The sequence below is a fragment of the Solanum lycopersicum genome, chromosome 8 (assembly GCF_036512215.1).
Source record: "Solanum lycopersicum chromosome 8, SLM_r2.1".
NCBI lineage: Eukaryota > Viridiplantae > Streptophyta > Magnoliopsida > Solanales > Solanaceae > Solanum > Solanum lycopersicum.
In genome coordinates this window covers 3,442,070-3,461,078 of record NC_090807.1, presented here as the reverse complement: position 1 = coordinate 3,461,078, position 19,009 = coordinate 3,442,070, and the positions used below count along the sequence as shown (strand labels likewise).

The 19,009-nt window shown below is 34.9% G+C and overlaps 3 protein-coding genes across 3 annotated transcripts; 1 reads left to right on the top strand and 2 right to left on the bottom strand.

Moving 5' to 3' along the window:
* Window positions 1-633: 633 nt before the first annotated feature.
* Window positions 634-5,447, bottom strand: LOC101257686 (uncharacterized). The gene is made up of 3 exons (XM_004244579.5): window positions 5,161-5,447; window positions 1,576-4,486; window positions 634-1,231 (listed from the first exon to the last, which is right to left on the bottom strand). Exons 2-3 carry the CDS (start codon window positions 4,442-4,444, stop codon window positions 966-968), a joined length of 3,135 nt encoding a protein of 1,044 aa, XP_004244627.1. The 5' UTR covers window positions 4,445-4,486; window positions 5,161-5,447; the 3' UTR covers window positions 634-965.
* A 3,430-nt stretch (window positions 5,448-8,877) lies between these two features.
* Window positions 8,878-12,558, bottom strand: LOC101257090 (ubiquitin-conjugating enzyme E2 10). The gene is made up of 5 exons (XM_004244577.5): window positions 12,420-12,558; window positions 12,201-12,287; window positions 10,981-11,108; window positions 9,565-9,669; window positions 8,878-9,277 (listed from the first exon to the last, which is right to left on the bottom strand). The coding sequence occupies exons 2-5, from the start codon at window positions 12,268-12,270 to the stop codon at window positions 9,134-9,136; spliced, it is 447 nt and encodes a 148-aa protein (XP_004244625.1). The 5' UTR covers window positions 12,271-12,287; window positions 12,420-12,558; the 3' UTR covers window positions 8,878-9,133.
* A 1,447-nt stretch (window positions 12,559-14,005) lies between these two features.
* LOC543663 (V-type proton ATPase subunit E) lies at window positions 14,006-18,994 on the top strand. The gene is made up of 6 exons (NM_001318159.1): window positions 14,006-14,236; window positions 15,336-15,436; window positions 16,197-16,389; window positions 17,046-17,239; window positions 17,394-17,493; window positions 18,649-18,994. Exons 1-6 carry the CDS (start codon window positions 14,135-14,137, stop codon window positions 18,682-18,684), a joined length of 726 nt encoding a protein of 241 aa, NP_001305088.1. The 5' UTR covers window positions 14,006-14,134; the 3' UTR covers window positions 18,685-18,994.
* Window positions 18,995-19,009: the final 15 nt, after the last annotated feature.

The window sequence follows — 19,009 nt, the reverse complement described above, 5'->3', positions numbered from 1 at the left end:
AAAAAAACTAAAATAATAATAATTAAAGAAGTCGAAAATAATTTATATGTGAAAAAGATCAAATACATGATTTTAAAAAAATTATTACTTTTGTAATGATAGAGATATATGTAAAATCATTTTTACAATGGTAAGAAGCATATGTGAGTGAATTTAGTTAACGTTGTGATATATGTGAGTCACTCTTTGTAATAAGAGGTATATCAATTCTAAAGAAAGTTAAAGAAATATAAATCTCCTTTTCCATTTCTAGATAGTAGACCAAAAGATCCTTGCGGAGAAACTAAAAGAAAAACTTATTTACTACACGCCTTTATCGCACCCGTGAAATCGAGAAAGTCATGAAGATAGACATAATAAATAGATGGACATTTTAACTTGGTCTTAAAAGTCAACTAATAACTAAACGCTCCAACTTTGAGTATGCACATCTAGACACCTTAACTCATCTCCATTGTATCAGTTGAACACTTTAACTAACAATGGGCACCCGCAGCAACATTGATTGTCCATGAGACATGGTAGGGACGAGTTGGAGTGTTTACTTGTCAGTTGAAACTAAGTTTGAGTGTTTTTTTTTTTTTATGTATTATGCCTAGAAAATAATGTGAAGAGAGCTTTGACAAACAGATATAAAAGTGGAAAACCTGTATATATAGTAATTCATATTTCTCTTGTTACAAAGGTCCCCATGAAAACCTGGGGAGCTTTTCTAGCTCTAACTGGGACTACATGTCACATCGGTGCTCTTTCAACAGGCCCGTTGATCCACAGTGCAAATATTGTTGTACAGTTAGACCTCTTTATAACAATCATGTCTTCTATGGAATCGTTTTTCTGCTTGTGTTATATTATATGTTACCTATAACAGCATTTTGCACTAACAACCAAAAAACTATGGGTACAAAAATGTTGTTATAGAGAGGTTTGACTGTACAAGCATGCATTGGAAGACAGATGAAGAGCTAAGCTATCTCCGAATGACAGGTATGAGCTTTCCTCTGTGTATGTGGGCTCATACCTGAAGTTTGGTACTCTCGGTTTACTCTTGAACATCGTGAACATGGATTTAATGGTGATGAACTTGGGGATTGATATCCATATCCGTTTGAACCGATTGCTGGTGATCTTGAATATGTCTTTGGGGATCGTGTTGGAGAAGACATTGGCGATGAATGTATTCTATTACCTCTAGCTGGTGAGGATATTGGTGAGTCGTCGATCAGTTTCTCTGCATAAATTTTTTTACATTAGACTCATGTTTGGATGTCCTCAGACACTAAACATCAGACTGATTGAGAATCAAGTGACAAAATAAGACCTACTCCCTCCGTTTCAATTTATTTGTTTAACTTTCCTTTTTGAGTCTGTTTCAACAAGAATGTCTCTTTACTTTTTGGTAAATTCCACGGATCCTTAGTTTAATAAAACAAAATTCAGAAGTCTTGTTTACTTTCTAAAATTCCGAGCCAAGTTAAAACCAAACAAAAAAATTGAAACGGGAGGAGTGTCTTATTTATTCCTCTTTTTCCGTCTATGTTTTGGGAGGTGGGGGTGGTTCGTGGAAGAGCTAACCTGGTATTGTGCTAGCCTTTCTGTCCTGCACTTTGTTACGTGATGAATCTTTCTTGACTGCTGTCTTTTGGTTGATGGGCTTGGATGCAATTTTCTCGTGATTTTCGGATGACATTGAAATTTGATTAGGTTCAGGAACTTTCTTGTCTGCAATGTTGAATAACTTTTGGTTTAGTCTCCTGGTTCTCGAACTTGTTCTTTGCATCTCCTCTCCATGAAGTGGTTTGTCATTGGCAGCTAATGACTTTTTCCGATCTAAAGTCTTTGAACGTCGTAATTTCTGATCATCAGATGAATGTTTCTTCTCATGAGCCTCTGAACTAACTAGTTTCTGATCATCTGATTCATTTTTCTTTTCTTGAGTCTCAGAACTAGTCGGTTTCTGATCATAAGATAAAATTTTCTTCTCTGAAATTGGAGGAGATACTACATTTTGCTCAGCTGATTTCTTCGTTTCTGTTGTCCGTGGAGATACTAAATTTAGCTCAGCTGATTTCTTCATCTCTGTAGTCCGTGGAGATACTAAATTTGGCTCAGCTGATTTCTTCGTCTCTGTAGTCCGTGGAGATACTAAATTTTTTGCAGCTGGTTTCATTTCCTCTGAAGTCGGAGGAGATACTATATTTTGTTCAGCTGATTTCATCTTCTCTGAAGTCCGAGGAGATGCTAATTTTTGCGGAGCTGCTACGCTTGATGAAGGTTTTTCATCACCTGCTTTTGGAGACATTGCCTTCTCTTGGTTGGCCAAAAGTTTGAGTCTTTGGTTCTTGCCCATCGATGAAACGATCTTTTTCTCTAATGAGTCAATGCGTGGTGACCTATTAACTAATGGTGATGATACTGCTCCTTTCCTGTCCGGACTATCAGCAAAGAAAAGTGTTTCATCTGCTGTTGCCACAGACGAGAATCTCCTCTCCGGACTCTCAGAACCAACTGATGTTTGATCGAATAAGAGAAGCCTTCTATGTGGTATCTCGGAGATAGCGGACCTCTGATCAAAGAATCTTGAATCTTTCCTGTCAATTATCTCAGAGCAAACTGACCTTCCATCACTCGGTGCAAGAAAGAGATCATCCATCGCAGACAATTGCCCGTCATCACTCAGCAATGATGCTCTCCTGTGGACCGAAAAACCATCACGTGATGGATCCCAGTTCTTTCCAATAATCTTTTCTTTCTCAATGAGCCGATAAGCAAACATTTGAAAAGGAATCTGTGATACGGGAATCAAACTCGTGCTCTCCTCTTCAGCAAACTTCTTTGAGTAGCTAGCCTCAATATCACAGTAGTCTACAAGTGGAGGGGCAGTTTCAGGCTGGCCATGTTCCGGATTTATGACAAGGACCTTCTTGATGTAACGTAAAATCCTGCATAGAGACGAGAAACGTGGACGAAGATTTGGATTGGTATGCCAACACCTTCTTGTTAAGTTCACAAGGTATTTAGGTGAAGGATATGGGAAGAGAGGCCTCTCCCCTGCTCTGATATTCCGCACGACTTTCTCCCCTTGCAAATGTCCTTCATCAAACGGAACTTTCCCCGTCAAAATTTGGAAACAAATCATTCCGAAGCTATAAACATCAGCTTGTTCTGTGTACTTGAAGGCACACTTGCTTCCTGGTTTTTCTTGTTCAGCAAGAACTTCCGGGGCAAACCATATAACGGAATCAGCTGCATTGTGGCTGGCAGTCTTATAAGTACTTTTGATTGAAGTTAATCCGAAACCTTTGAGTTTCGCGTGAAAATAGCTCTCTGCTGAGGAATTCCTTGCTCTAAGAAGTACATGAGAGGGGTTCAATTCTCCGTGATAAATCTTTTTCGAATGCAGATACTCCATCCCTTTTGCAATCTGAAGCATAATATCAACTGCAGCAGACGTTGAAAAAGGCGGTCTCTTCCTCTGACCAGAATGATCTTTTATGTACGTCGTAAGAGTATCATTCATCAGCTCCATAACAAGATACCCTTCTTTCCTCTCTTCATCATAAAAACCACAGTGATATTGCAGAATGTTGGGATGGGATAAAGAAAACACCAAAGAAATCTCATCATGTAACGGTTCAACCTCTCCGAAAAAGTTCCTCAGAGCAAAACTCTCACCTAACCATTGTATCTCCTTAACATGTCCGCCCCAAGACCCTAAACGTCTCTTCACATGGTAATCGTTTGATCCGACTAAGATTGAACTAGGCAACAATATCTTGTTAATTGGTTCAACACCATCTAATTTCCTTAACAATAAGTCTCCAAGCCTTTGTTCATACTTGAACAAAGTTTCTGTTTTCTTTTGCCTTATCATATCGATAAGCAACCATCTATCCTCTTTCCAACAACTCTCCAACCGGCTACATATTTCGCGAGTTACCAAATACTGCTTCCCAGACATCCACTGAAAAAACCTCGGATCAATCAATTCCCTATCGTATTTCCTCATTAACGCGGTTCTCCTCTGCTGCATTTCCTCCTCATCGAACCCCGAGATTTCTGCAGCAGTCTCAATTGCTTCAATAACAACAGGGAAGCAACACAGCAAGTTATGAATATGAAACTCAACACAATCTCTGTTCATATGGAGACTTATGGCTTTCCCCCACAAATCTTTAACATCCAAACAATATTTTACGTACGATTCGCCTTCTTTAAAGATCCTATGAAGCTCTTTCATAGGTAGCTCAAGAGCTTTCCACTTTATACTACTCTCATTTAACCTTAAGTTATGTTTGATTTCTTGTGAAATTGTATCAAAAGAATGAACAAACATATCAAATAGAAAACAACATTGCCTTTGATTGATTTGGATATCATTTTTCAACACCATAAGAGCCTTCAAACTCCCAACTACTTCACCAATTTGCCTAAATTGATCCATTTACCTTTTATGAGTTGCAAAAAACTTCAATACAACAAAGACCTACAATAATAACAAAGCCACAAAAGTTAGATTAAGCTCAACCCTAAATTAGTAATAAAGTGAAAATATGCAATGGAATTCAACACTTGCACCAAATCATGGAAGGCCAAGATTCAAATCCCAAAAATGCTTTTTAAAAATTTATTTCGATAACTATGGTGTCCGGACCAACCAACTTTCGAGCATGAGGTCGTTGTTACCTCGATGCTTACCCATGAAAACTAGCAGGGACTTAATGAAATATTTGAGGTGCACGCAAAAGCTGGCTTGAACACCATCATTATTTAAAAACTTTCTAAGAAAAAACAAGGAATTCTACAATTACAATGCATAAAAGTTGTGCTTCTCCTCCTACTCCATCTCCATTTTTTTTGTGTCCCACCCGGTTTTCGAAATCCATATTGGGGCTTCCATTAAACTCGAATCGCGTTTTGCAGAATTCATTCGGTGATGGCGCTCCCAATAAAATTTTCTCCATACTCGGCTTGACTCTATCTCTATTTTATTTAACATGAATATTAATCTATTGAACATTAAAACTATATACTAAAAGCAAGAAATTGCATCAAATTAGGATCCAAAATAACAATCTATAGATTATCATGAAATGAACATATCCTTAATAATATCATCCCAAAAATAAACCATTTTACAAATAAAAATGGGGTTTGCACCTTTTTCAACAAGAAAAATACTGAATTTCTATTAGGTTTTTTGAGAATAAACCCAATAAAAATTCAGCATGAACCCATTCTAGATCAGATCAAATAATCACCTTCTGGATAATTATAATAATAATCTCCAGAAAAAAAAATTAAAACTGCCAAAAAAAAAACTAACCCCATCATTTGTGTATAATTAATGATAAAGGGGTGTAGTTGAAACAAAAAAAAAGAAAAAAGTTTTTTAGGCAAAAAAAAAATGAGAAACTTGATCAGACTTTTTGGGAATTGTAATGATCAAAGTTGAAAGTATGAGGTTGGTAATAAAAGTGACCAAAAAAAAAAAAGGTAGTAATTATTTTATATTTTGTACTTTGTATTTTTCTTAATAATTTTTGACCAACCTAAAGAATAATTATGAAATGGTTTAATTTTTTTTTTAGTTCTATGTTGTCATGGCCATTGGAACTTCCGTTTATTTGGGGGTGATTTAAATATTCTACCGAAAAAATAGGATAAAGTATTTCTCAAATTATTCTACATTTTATAATAAAAAATACTAACTTAAATAACTTCAATCAAGAAAAGGAAAAGATATATGTTTTCTTTGTATTTTTTATTATTTTTGTTTTACACAAGGATGAAGTATTATTTAAGAGGAATATTTGATAACTTATCCCTTAAAAGAGACTCAGTATATCGCAATTACATGTGAATCACGTTGAGATACGTTGCATATTGTACATCTAAGTTGATCCACATGCATGTTGAGATATGTAGATCTGAGTAATCGACGGAAAATAAAAAGTGATACATAATTAAAACTTAAACTAGTGAGATTTATATTGTTTGTTTATTTTCATTGGGCAAACTAGTTAAACATACTTTCCTATCATAGTTACTGATCCTCACTATAGTTTGAAATAATTACATACCATAATTCATAATCCGATTAAACATTTCAAGTCAGATACACCTGTATATTTGTTATATCAAATACATTAAGATAGGAAAAGACGCGAGCAAAATCCCTGAATACATATGAATCATTCTCATATATATGTAAATCACACTAAATATGTGTATATACTAGATACATCTATCTGGAATATCAGATACCAAGTGAGACAAGTGATATAGGAGAAAAACGTGCATAAGAGTCAAAGACATACGAATCCACCTGAATATAACATATCTAAAACAAATTACACCTAATTTTGACCTCATATATAAAATCTATATCCAAAATCTGAAATACATTTATCTATACAAACACGTCAAATATGTATATCGAAAATCTAAAATGCACACACATCAAATATATACATTATATATATTCAAAATCTACTAAAACTCATAATATTAAAAAAAAATTAAAGCCGCCCAATGCGATCGTATTGTATAAGCCCAAATTGGACACCGTGAGATTTAAAAGGGAAATTTTGTCAATTTTCTCTCTATAATCTCTCTCTCTGCTTACGGCCCTCTTTCGAGATCTTCGTCGTCGGCTGTTCGCAGAGAGAATAATAATAAGAAGAAGAAAGGAATTGATTGAAAAGAGAGATTAGCACAAAAATGACAATGAGATCTGGAAAGTTGCTTTTCAGTTTCGTTGTAGTATTTGCTCTGATTTGCTCGGTCCTGTTTCCGGCCGTTCAGGCACAAGAGGGTTTAGCTCCGGCACCTGCTCCAGCAAGCGACGGTAAGCTTTTTTTTTTTTTTTTTGACGATTCATTATTCAAACCCAATTAATGGGTAGTAATGTGTATGTATTGAATTTGAGACAGCTATTATACTGGATCTGTCAAATTTATGACTGTTTGAATTTGTTTGTTTGATTAATTTGGACGCAAAATAAATCTATGAAGAAAATATACGTTTTTTTAATTAAAAAAAATTGTATACATAGGTTATATTGATAGGTTTGGATTAAATTTGTCATGTCAAAAGGGGGGTTTAAGATGTGTAAATAGCCTAGCGTAGAACAGACCTCTGTGTGCATAGCTGGAGCTTGTGGGAATAGCCTCTCGCAGAAATGTAGGGTAAGACTGCTTATAATAGAGTCTAGTGTCTGGTCCTTCCCTATGTTAGTATGTTTACATCGAATATTTTCCATCATAGCTCTCTAAGGTCTCTGTTGAAAACAACCTCGAACTCTTGCCCTACAAAAGGTAGGAATACGGTAATGCCTATACCCTACCTTCTCCAGATCCAACTTGTGGGATCACACTGAGTTTTTTGTTGTTATTGTATGTTCAAAATTAGGTTCAGTCGGTGGCGGAGTGGGGATTCAAAAAGAATCTAAGAAAAGGCTACACTTGAATTTCTCTTACGTCTAGGTGATTAGAAATTTTATGCATGCCTAAGAAGTTCATCTTCATGACTTTGTGGTATTGAATCCCCTTGTTTGCGTGTGGCTCTCTTATTGAATAAGAATGGGTATGAATGGAGCAATATGAACAGTAAGGATCCATTAAACAACTTAAACTTGTTCGTGATTAACGCTTAGTTGTTGGAAGTTGTGTGAGCTGCGAAGACAATTGGTGAAGGTGAATCCATTGCTTAGATGCCGGAGTTTCTAGTTTGTTGTTTGTTATCATTTAGAATTTGACTATTTCTTGGTGTGATTTAGATTATGGTCGTGGATAGATCTTGTGATGTGAATATGTTATAGCGTTCAACATCAACTTCTTTAACTAACTTATTGATCCTCACTCATCTCTGTCTGCCTATTAGGAGGATTATGTGGACTCATGTGATATGTTACAAACCATTTTCATTATTTGCTATATCCAACTTATATTTGAAAGTTTGGATGGGATGTCAAAGTACATAGCGTCTCGATAACAAATTCATATTTATTGTTGAGATTCTAACTTTTTATCTAATGAATAATTATCTTCTCTGGATGGTAAGGAAATATTCTCTTGCAAATTTTTTCTCATTGAAGTAGATAGCATCCATTTGTGTCCAAGTTTTGGTGTACTTTGCCACAAAATGCAAATATCTTCGTATAGTACAACTACTTGTGGTTTCACGTGAATTAGGACTTTTTATTTGTATTACAATGTATATTAATTTGAGATCGTTATAAAATCTTCATAAGTTTCAAATTCTAAATCCTTATTTTATTTTATGTATTGTGACTGTTTTGCAGGTACAACAATTGACCAAGGGATTGCATGTGCATTAATGTTGTTGGCCTTGGCCGTGACATACCTTGTTCATGCTGCTGATGTTCCTTTTTAATTAGCTTCTAAAAATAATGAGAGTTTATTGAACATCATTGGTGTTTTGAGTGCCTAGGTTTATGGAAAATTTACAAGGTTTTTCTTGTTATTACACCTAGGACAGGACCAATTTAACTTTGACAAGCAAATCTTTTTTGGGGTTCCAACAATATTTTATATAACACTCTTGGTCAAGCTTTTTCATTATTCTTTGTATGGATTAAATTATTTAACACGTTATCGAGATGCAATTTTATCACTACATTATCAAATTAATTGAGATGTATGCAAACACACCCACTATGTTTAAGTGTACGTGAAGAAAATAACAACTTCCTCCTGTTGCACACCGAACACAAGAAAATAAGTGGGAAAAAAACACTTGAAATTTTTCAAAAAGATATTTTCCATAGAAAACATTTTCCTCTAGACCAAACACACCCACCATCACATGGGAAATTGCAGCTTTTTTTTTTCTAAAAATTTAACCAGAAAAGCATTTAAGCGTTAAGAGATCACTTACTTCAGTTGCCAAGGGTCAGATGTCTACTAGTTTGAACCCATCCACAGGATTTAAAAGCCATTAAAGGTTTACAGACACAGCAAACTCAATGTTTCACAGTGAGGCCACAATTCAAGCTTTCCTCTCAAGTTGATTATACATGAAGAAACAAACACTTCTTAATATGTCATAGACAATGACCACAAACTCAGAGGGAAAGGAGCCCCCCTCCGGACATGGGTCTGAGCAGCAACTAACCCATTGCATACTTTTGGGTCCAGCTCCGAGCAGTTGCTTCGTACTTGCTTTTATCAGTCTTGTACATATGAGCAATCTCGGGCACCAAAGGATCATCGGGATTAGGGTCTGTTAGCAGAGAGCAGATTGACAGCAGCACCTGCAAGCAATAAAAAACAGAATAAGCCACCGTCATACATCCGCGCAAACATAATCTGTTCTCTGCACTTCACTACGATGGATCAATTTATGGTTAATGCATTTGAAATGAACAAGGTATACTTTGATCCGTCCACATGTAGCTTTCTCGAGAACAACTTAAAATGGGAACAGAGAAAGTACTGGTATTCAGTTTCTTAAATTACCCTCTCGACAGAAGGAAAATATTACTGCATTCCTTTAATAAAAAGATTTAACAAATGTGTCTAAAACTATATCAGAAATAACCTTGGAAATCGTAAGTGCCGGGCTCCATTGTTCCTTCAGAATGTCGAGGCAAATGCTGCCATTGCTGTTGATGTTTGGGTGAAAAACCTTTGTCCTAAAAGCTACCTGCACATTGTTACAGAAATGATGTGAAACTTTCACAGGGAAAAGAATAAAGAAAAGAAAAGGTTATACACGTTGCAGAACATTGTCTAGGGAGACAGTGTACTTTGGCAAATGAATCTAAGAGCACGACAAGTCAATTCTAATAAACACATGAAGAAATTCAATCTATTGCTGGAATCTGTATGGAATAAAACAAAATTATTCACTAGGATACCAACAAGAAAATTTGTCTCCTCTCTAGTTAAGGGTTCAACATAGTACTCATGAGGGGAAGGTTTTAAATGAAATTAACAAGATGCATGTTCTCAAACCTGAGGAACTGAAAGCCATTGCTTATGAGATTCATGCACCAATCTAATAAGTACAGAGAATTCCAAGATCTCACAACATAGCTAGTTACCAACATGAACTCAATCAAAAGGGAAATCTAAGTCATCCTTCTTAAGTCTTTTTTGGATGACAACAGTGTCAAGACCAACTTGTACATGCTCCACTAATCAACCAAGTAAACCTGCTTACCAAGGTTGGAGCGGATAGGTTCACAGAGAGTGATATAGCAGCAATATAATCCTAGGATCTCCCAGTTATTACTCCTAAGTATCAAGCACTCACCAATCTCTTTGAGCCAAATCCAAGTCATTCTTCTTAGATTGAAAGTGTAATAATTCTCCCACACAGTTCATGACTTCAGTGGATTCCACACAAGCAAAGCAAAGCAAAGGTAAAGACAATTGGAAAACCACTAGACTAAATAATCAAAGCCAGAAAACAAACTCTTTCTTGTCACTAATACATGAAGTAGAGCATACTTTAGCAGCTTTTGAGTAAATTATATCAGATCTGTCTCAAAATTTCCGCAAGCCCTGGATTGCAGGTTCTCAAATAAGGACACAAGAAAACTCACAGGCAGCTGTACCATCACTACCGTGTTAGCAAAATGCAGATACACAGAAAAAAGTTGGGCTTTCTTGATACCAGTTTGATTGACCAGTCTGTAGATTTTACAATCAACTTAAATTTAAGGCATGATTAATAGTAATGAATTTGAACTTTATAGAAGGCACATTAACACAATAGTTCTGAATTGATGAAGGGCAAAAAATCAGCTCTCCCTAGCACATGAGCTCTAATGTCTGTACTCGTCTTAAGATATTGTTGTGGAAAAAAAAAAGAATTTGCAACCAATTGACATACTTTAGTGCAAGTCTAAAAACAATAGCATAATGAGAAAAGATCCCAGCAAGATGTAGGAGTAATGCATTGATTAGCAAGCAAAAGCATATGCAACCCCAAATGATGTGGATGGGATACCTTTGGAGGCTTAAATGGATAATCGGGTGGAAAATGAATGGTCACAAGAAACACTCCACCAGCATAAGGACTGTCAGATGGACCCATAAGTGTCGCTTGCCAGTGAAACATATCTTCCGCAACTGGGCCTGATACAAACAACAGCACAATAATCAGAACGACATTCCACACAGATCTTTAACAGGTTTCACAAAGCTACCATCCTAATACAAACAGCAAAAGAAAATGGCAAAAAGTAGAATGAAAAACCACTCGCGCACCATTTTTCATTATTCTCTTCCCTCCATCAAAACCATTATAACAAATGCACGTGCGAGAATGAAAAACAACAACACTTCATGGTGAAAAAAATGTGTGAACAGACCCAAAAAAACAACCTGAATTCTTCACACTTCCCACATCATAACCAAGGAATCATGTATGCAAGCAACTAAAAAGAAAATCTTCAAAAACAACCAGCCAATTTCTTTATTTTTTACCTACCCCACCCAGAATGATCGATAAATCAAAAAGAATTTTATCCAAGCCTGCGTTTCCAGCAAAAACAAATGCATCACATAGCCTTTACGACTTCATCACTTAACAACAGTAAGTTAATACTCAATTTCATCAACAGTATTCTCACACAACCTTACTTGTCAACACACCAGCCAATTCACTAAAATAAAGAAAAGAATCACTACAATACGAAAAACTACAGAACAAAAAATGGAACAAAGATTTAGAGCCGGTACCAACACTGCAAGGACTCACCCCGCCCAGGAGAATCATTAGACAGAACGAATTTCATCCACTCACTTGTTTGCAGCAAGAACAAATGCAAGCTAAAAACCTTTAGCTCACCAAACCATACTTAGTTAATACGTAATTTTAATCACCAAGTGTTTTTAACTTTTGGTTTGTAAAAACGAAGACAAGTGTTTTTTTCATCAACGGTATTCTCACACAACCTTACTCCACAAAACATCAGTCAATTTTGGAAAAAAAGAAAAATCATAACAATATACCCGGTGTAATTCCAGAAGTAACAAGTGGAGTTTGCTAGACTATATACAAACCTTACCCCTACACTGGGAGTTAGAAAAACTATTTCCAATATATCATCGGTTCAAGTAACAATTTTTTAAATAACCCATAACAAAAAACAATCACTCACATACAAATACTACATAACTTTACCAACAACAACAAAAAATAAAGAGCAACGAGATAGATGGTACCAGCACTGCAAGAGGTAGGAGGATCTTTCTGGAGATCCTTGAGCTCTTTCAGAATCCTCTTGGATGCCATTTCCGTACACAAAATCCCTTACAACAACAACAACAACAACAAAACCCTAAATCAGTTCTAGTATATAACGAAGATTTTTACATGTATAACAACTCATATATACAGAAAACAATCAGAATTTGAAACACGAAAGCTGAATTGTTTCATACCTCAGAAATCCTCCTACTCAATTTTGATTTTTTTTTCAGAGTTTTTGGTTTGGTGAAACGAAGAAGGGTTTTATAGGCACAAAGAAGAAGAAAATTTTAGGTACAGTGAACTTGGTTTTTGGTAACTTTATTTTTTTATGCTCATTTATAACCCTATTCTTCTGTAAATGTTGCAATTTCATCCCTTTGAACTTCAAACTTTTTATCTTAATCTTCGATCTTCGTATTTTTTTTTATATAAGATCATGTACTTAGTAAGTTATACATGTGTCATACACTAAACGTATTGCACTTATGGACTAACTTTGCCATTTTGGGCAACTCTAGGTATAACTTTCAATTCGATTCTTTAAGGGCTCGTTTGGTACGATGGATAAGAGATAGAGTTATTTTCATAATCAATTTTAAGATGAGTTTATTCCATATTTGATTGGAATAACATCACGAGATAACTTATCTCAAAATTATTGTGTTATTTTTATCTCATATTTAGGGTGTGGAATAACTAATCCTGGAACTTATTTCTCAACCCCTAACACCTTGTTTGGATGATTGTTATCTGTTGTATTTTTAGCTAAAAGACTGTGTTTGGTATGAAGAAAAATATTTTCTTGAAAATGTTTTTCAATTTTCTCATATTTGGTTGGAACAAAAGTTTTGGAAAAAAATTTTCAAATCAACTCATTTTCACCCGATACCTAACCCCCCACCCACGCACCCCCGGCCAGCCCCCCCCCCCCCCCAAAAAAAAAAAGATTAATTTTGCTTTTTTAAAAATATTTTCAACTTCAAATTTTTATTTTTAAATTCCTACTCCCCTCCCGCCAGCCCCCTACCAACCCCCCATCCCACCCCCACCCCCCAAAAAAAATTATGAATATTATCAAATTCAAATTTTTATTTTTTCATGCCTACCCCCTTTCCCCTGCCCCCCCCCCCCCCAAAAAAAAATTGTTTTTAAAAAATATTTTAAATTTCATAAATTATAAATAAAAGATGTTTCTTAAAAAAAATTTCATTCATAAATCAAACACTAAAATTCAATTCTGAAAATATTTTCTACTCATCAACCAAACATGAGAAAATAAGTCCAAAATCTATTTGTTTTTCAGAAAAACATTTTCTAGGAATACATTTTCCTTCATACCAAACGCACCCTAAAATATAGTGTTTTTTTGGATTGTTACTTAAATTCTACTATATGATATCCTTTGAATCTATCGTTAGATAAAAACGAAAAGAACCATTTTATAAACGATCGATTTGGTGTGATCACATCGTTACCTTAATAAATTTTTCTCATTTTATCTTTATCAATTATTTAATATCTCTATCCCGTATCCTACTTTTTTTTGTAAGATTATCATTCAAATAATCGATATATGACATTATATAACAACACAAAATGATACAATCTATCCAAACGTTATATTTATTAAAACAATATAATACGATACATTGTGGAACAACATGTATTAAAAGAAACAAAAATGTACCTAAATGTATTTAAAAGAAGTTTTGGGGTGACTAATGGAATTTCTGATAAAAGGCGTGGTTGATAGATCGGATACTACAAATTATGTGAACTGTCAACTCTGCTCTCTTACCTGTCGTCTTCTTCTCCGAAAACCTCTCTATCTCTGCTAGAAATAACCCGAAATTGCCTTAATCAGATCACATCGTTGACCCGATTTTGACCCAACTCAGCTCCGACAATGAACGACGCCGATGTATCCAAGCAGATCCAGCAAATGGTCCGATTCATCCGTCAGGAAGCGGAAGAAAAAGCTAATGAGATTTCCGTTTCTGCTGAAGAAGTAAGACCTGTGTTGAATTTCAATTTTATTATTTCTGTAATTGAGCATTGTTTCGATTCATAATCGGATCCAAAATTTGAAGTCAGGGAAGTGTGAATAGTGTTGTAATCACTAATTTTTGTGGTAAAATATATGTTACTTAATAAGAAATTTCGAGTTATCTATGTTGTTAGAGTCTAAAAAAAAGCACTTTTGAGGAAGTTTGACTATTTGAGTTCTGCATCTAGCATTTTTTTGAGTCGAAGGCGGATCCAAAATTTGAAGTCGTTGTGTTATTTGTGATTATTAGCGTAAAAGTATAGTACTTATCGATATTTTTGAAAGTAGTTTGACTCTAAAAAGTTTTAAATGTGTACTTTTCAGAATGTTTTGACTATTTATTTTCTGCATCTAGCATTGTTCTTTGTTAGAGGTTTATCCAAAATTTAAAGTCATATGTGTGAATAGTGAAGCAGACACTATTATTTGTGATAATAAGTGTAAAGGTGTATGTTTTTTAATAAATTTCGAATTAAATATGTTGTTAGAGTCTATAAAGTTTTTAAATGACATTTTTTGGCAAGTGGCGTGTGTGAATTATGCTGCACTCACTAATTTTTGTGATAATAAATGTAATTATATGGTACTTTTTTATGATCTCCAATTATATATGTGGTTCATAAAAAGCCTTAAAATTTGGATCTATTGTCACTAATTTTTGTGATAATAATTGTAAGTGTATGGTAGTTTATAAAATCTCCAATTATACATGTGATTCGTCTAAAAAGTTTTAAATCTGTACTTCTCAAAAAGTTTTGACCATCTAATTTCTGTAACCAGTTCTGACTCAGTGTCGGATCCAAACTTTAAAATTGCTGAAATGTGATGATAAGTGTAAAGATATACATACTATTTGAAATTTTGGATTATATATGTAGTTCGAGTGAAAAAAGTTCTAAATTTATATATATTGTAAGAAAAAGTTTAGATTTTTTTGTATTTAATTGGAGTTGGAACTTTTTCTGACAATTCACAGAGAGATAGTTGGATCTGCCTATTTTTGGAGTCCCTTTTAAGGTAACTAGAGAAATAATGGTCTTTGGATGTGGCTATTTCTTAGGAATTCAACATCGAGAAGTTGCAGCTAGTGGAAGCAGAGAAGAAGAAGATCAGACAAGAGTACGAACGCAAAGAGAAACAAGTGGATGTTCGCAAGAAGATGTAATTTTTTCTCATTTGTTTTGGTTTGTCCTTGTGTTACTATTTTGTGCTTTACGTCAAATTGGATTGAATAAAATGCTCTTTGATTTTATGTTTGGGAATTCAGATTGCTGGTCAAATACTACAATTTGAGTTCTGTCAGCCATCAAAATGCCATCGTGCTCTAAATGTGAAGAGAAGATATCAGTAATACTATGACTGTAACAGCAATTTGATTTGTTGTTTCGTAACTATATTAGCTAGCACTTGATTTTGGATGAAAATAATTACTTTTATTTGATGTCTTAGCTTAAGATTTTAGTTTGCAGCTCGAGAATACCTCTTTCTATTTTAGTATATCCAGGTTTCTTCTTGTGTTGTTCATGCTTGGTCTGGAACATCATGGATGTACTTTTTCAGTTGGTTTTGCTGGGTACGTCTGAAGTACAAGCATTGTGCATAATTTGGAGCTTTTGTAGTGTTCTACTGTGCTACCATGAAATATTAATACCTTTTTTAGTACTTCTTGTTAGTTAGAATATAGTAGTTTTTTTTGGAACAAGCCATATGGTTAAATTTGGTCTGAAGTTGATTTCCTGGTGACGTTCTTTTCTGTAGACTTTAGCAAGCCAGATCATGTTGAACTGGATCTGAAATTTAAATTCTTAATTGCTATTGTTTTGCAAAAATTACACTATATATGATTCAGCTTAATTATCTAGTTTGAACTGCAATTGGCCGACATGGTCTTTAAAGTTTCTTCTTAATGTAATTCTTGTAGTGAGTACTCCATGCAACTCAATGCCTCTCGAATCAAAGTTCTTCAAGCTCAGGACGACTTGGTTAACACCATGAAGGAGGCAGCAGCAAAGGAGCTCTTAAATGTTAGCCATCATGAGCACGGCATCATAGATTCTATTCTTCACCACCACCACGGCGGTTATAAGAAGCTTCTGCATGATCTTATTGTTCAGGTATGATGGACGTTAATCTACACGATGTTCTCATCTTCTTTTTTCTGGACTTCATGAATTGAACTATGAGATCTTAGAAACCAAGTAGGAATGTTATAGAAGATATAATGTGTAAGTGGACCAATATTAGTCATCTATTGATGTGGCCATAAGCATCATGTTATCTGAACTTTTAGGGCTAGATTATGAATCCTTATTTGGTTTTTATGGCATTAACTGTATTTACAATGAAATGAGACTACGAAAATTGTGATATCTCTTGCTTCAAGTTTGGACTGGGTCTTAAGTCTAAGACTCTTTTAGAATCATGTTTTTGTTTTAGATACCAAAATATAATTGGATATTATTAAAAGGAACTTTTTCTGGTACCTTACCTTCATTCACGATACATCTAAAATTGAGGCTCAACTTCAACAGAATCTAAAATTGTAGCTCTTACCCTCATGGTAATATGAAGCGTGTAATTTCTTCTTTGCAAGTATTTAAATGTCTAGAGTGCTATGACCAAACCTAATTCTATGATTAACAACAATTATTGTCTTTTATGTTGTTTGTGACTGTAATTGGCTGGACTGTTCATGGTGTCTGGATGGCTTACTGAATTTATTATTGCTTAGTCTTTAGGCATGATTTGAAACCAACTCTTTCTGTTGCAGAGTTTGCTTAGGCTTAAAGAGCCTTGTGTCCTTCTGCGTTGTCGGAAACATGATGTACATCTGGTTGAACATGTACTGGAGGGAGTAAAGGAAGAATACGCAGAGAAGGCAAGCGTCCATCAACCTGAGATCATAGTTGATGAAATCCACCTTCCTCCTGCTCCATCACATCATAATATGCATGGTCCATCTTGGTAAGCTGCTCTATTACAACCTTACTTTCATGAGTATCTGTTGGTTGCATTCCTTCCTTTCTCTTGTTTTGCGTGTTATTGCTTTTGGGAGAAATTAATGTTCTGAAAAATCACTTAATTCCTCTTACCTACCTCTCTCTCTTTATACCCACAGCTCCGGAGGAGTGGTGTTGGCTTCTCGAGATGGGAAAATTGTGTGTGAAAACACTCTTGATGCCAGATTGGAAGTTGTGTTCCGTAAGAAACTACCAGAGGTACTATCTTCTTTTCTTTCCTTCATACTTCTCAGATTTCTGTGGTCTTGTCTTGCCAATTTTTTTTATTTTCGTTTCTCCAGTGTACGTGATCTACTGCTCGAGTTTTAGCTGTCTATACATCTCCTATGATCTAAAATATTGTTCAGATGAGTTACAAAGTGTCTTAAATTGTTCATTGTTCAACTTGATATGCATTTTAGAGGATTATTGTTTCTTATTCATGATTGATCTCTATGGAATAGCTTCTTGCAGCTCAATTTATTGATATGTTGTACCCCTTAGCTATGTGGCTTAATATTTGCACTGCCATCTCCCTATCATTTTTCGTCCACTAGATTTAGTTAATCTGAGTCGAGGGCCGGTCAGTTGTTTAATACTCCCTCCGTCTCAATTTATGCTACACTTTTCGGATTTCGAGATTTAAACAAGTTTATCTTTAAATTTTTCATATATTTTTTAATTATTTTGAATTGTCAATTATTGTACTTATACGTACTTTACAAATAAATTTCATTTCAAAAAGTTGAAGGTTCCATGCACAAATTTTCGGTCAAACTTAAATTATTTGACTCTCGAAAAATGAAAAGTATCACATAAATTGAGACAGAGGGAGTAATATTTGTTGAGACTTTCTGAAATCTTAAATATTAACATAAAATGTCTGAGGTAATTTTGGTGCTTGACCCGTTTAAGGTCACAAGCTAATTGAGACTTGAGACCACGAATGTGTTAATAAACAGCAACAGAACCAGTTAGGATGGATTGAATGAACAATTAAAGGAAGATGAATCAAAAGAAATGAATGAATGACAAGAGTATAAAGGAAGATGAATCAAAAGAAATGAATGGATGATAAGAGTATACAAACCAATAAAATGAGATGAATATTTAGTCCTTATAACAGATGGGATGACAGCAAGAGAGAACTTCAAGATTTTACCCATTTTTTCGGGGTGTGGGGCTGTAAGAGATTGCTTTAGAGTTTTATCCTTGTTTTTGTGCGCTGAACAAGAATGCTCTCCTCCATTTGTTCCGCGGTGGGGAAGGGGGTTGTGAAAGATTGCTTTAGAGGTTTGTTCTTGTGTTTGTACACTGAAAGAGTCTCGTTTGATCAGTTACTTATATATTATTACTGTCCTGAAAATATTGCAGATCCGCAAGTGCCTATTCGGTCAGGTTGCTGCTTGAGCAGTTGGAACCTTTTCCTCTATTTATCCCTCTTGGTTCATCGCTGTGTGGATTCTGAATCGGCGAATGACTGAATTCAAAATCATCATCCATCGCTTTGCTTGTGTACTATTATTTTATTTTCTCCAAAAAGACTTGTTTTGCAGTTCTGGAACTGTCTTGCTTTGTTGTGATTATTTCATTTGGTGGAGGGGCATTGCAACAAAACTTGTGTTAAGTGATAATTCTGTGCTTGGGCAATTTTTTGCAGTATAATGTATGTCAATAAGCTTGATTTTTATCGGTTGAGATATAAAGTTATTGTGTGTAATATCCCTCTGTGTAA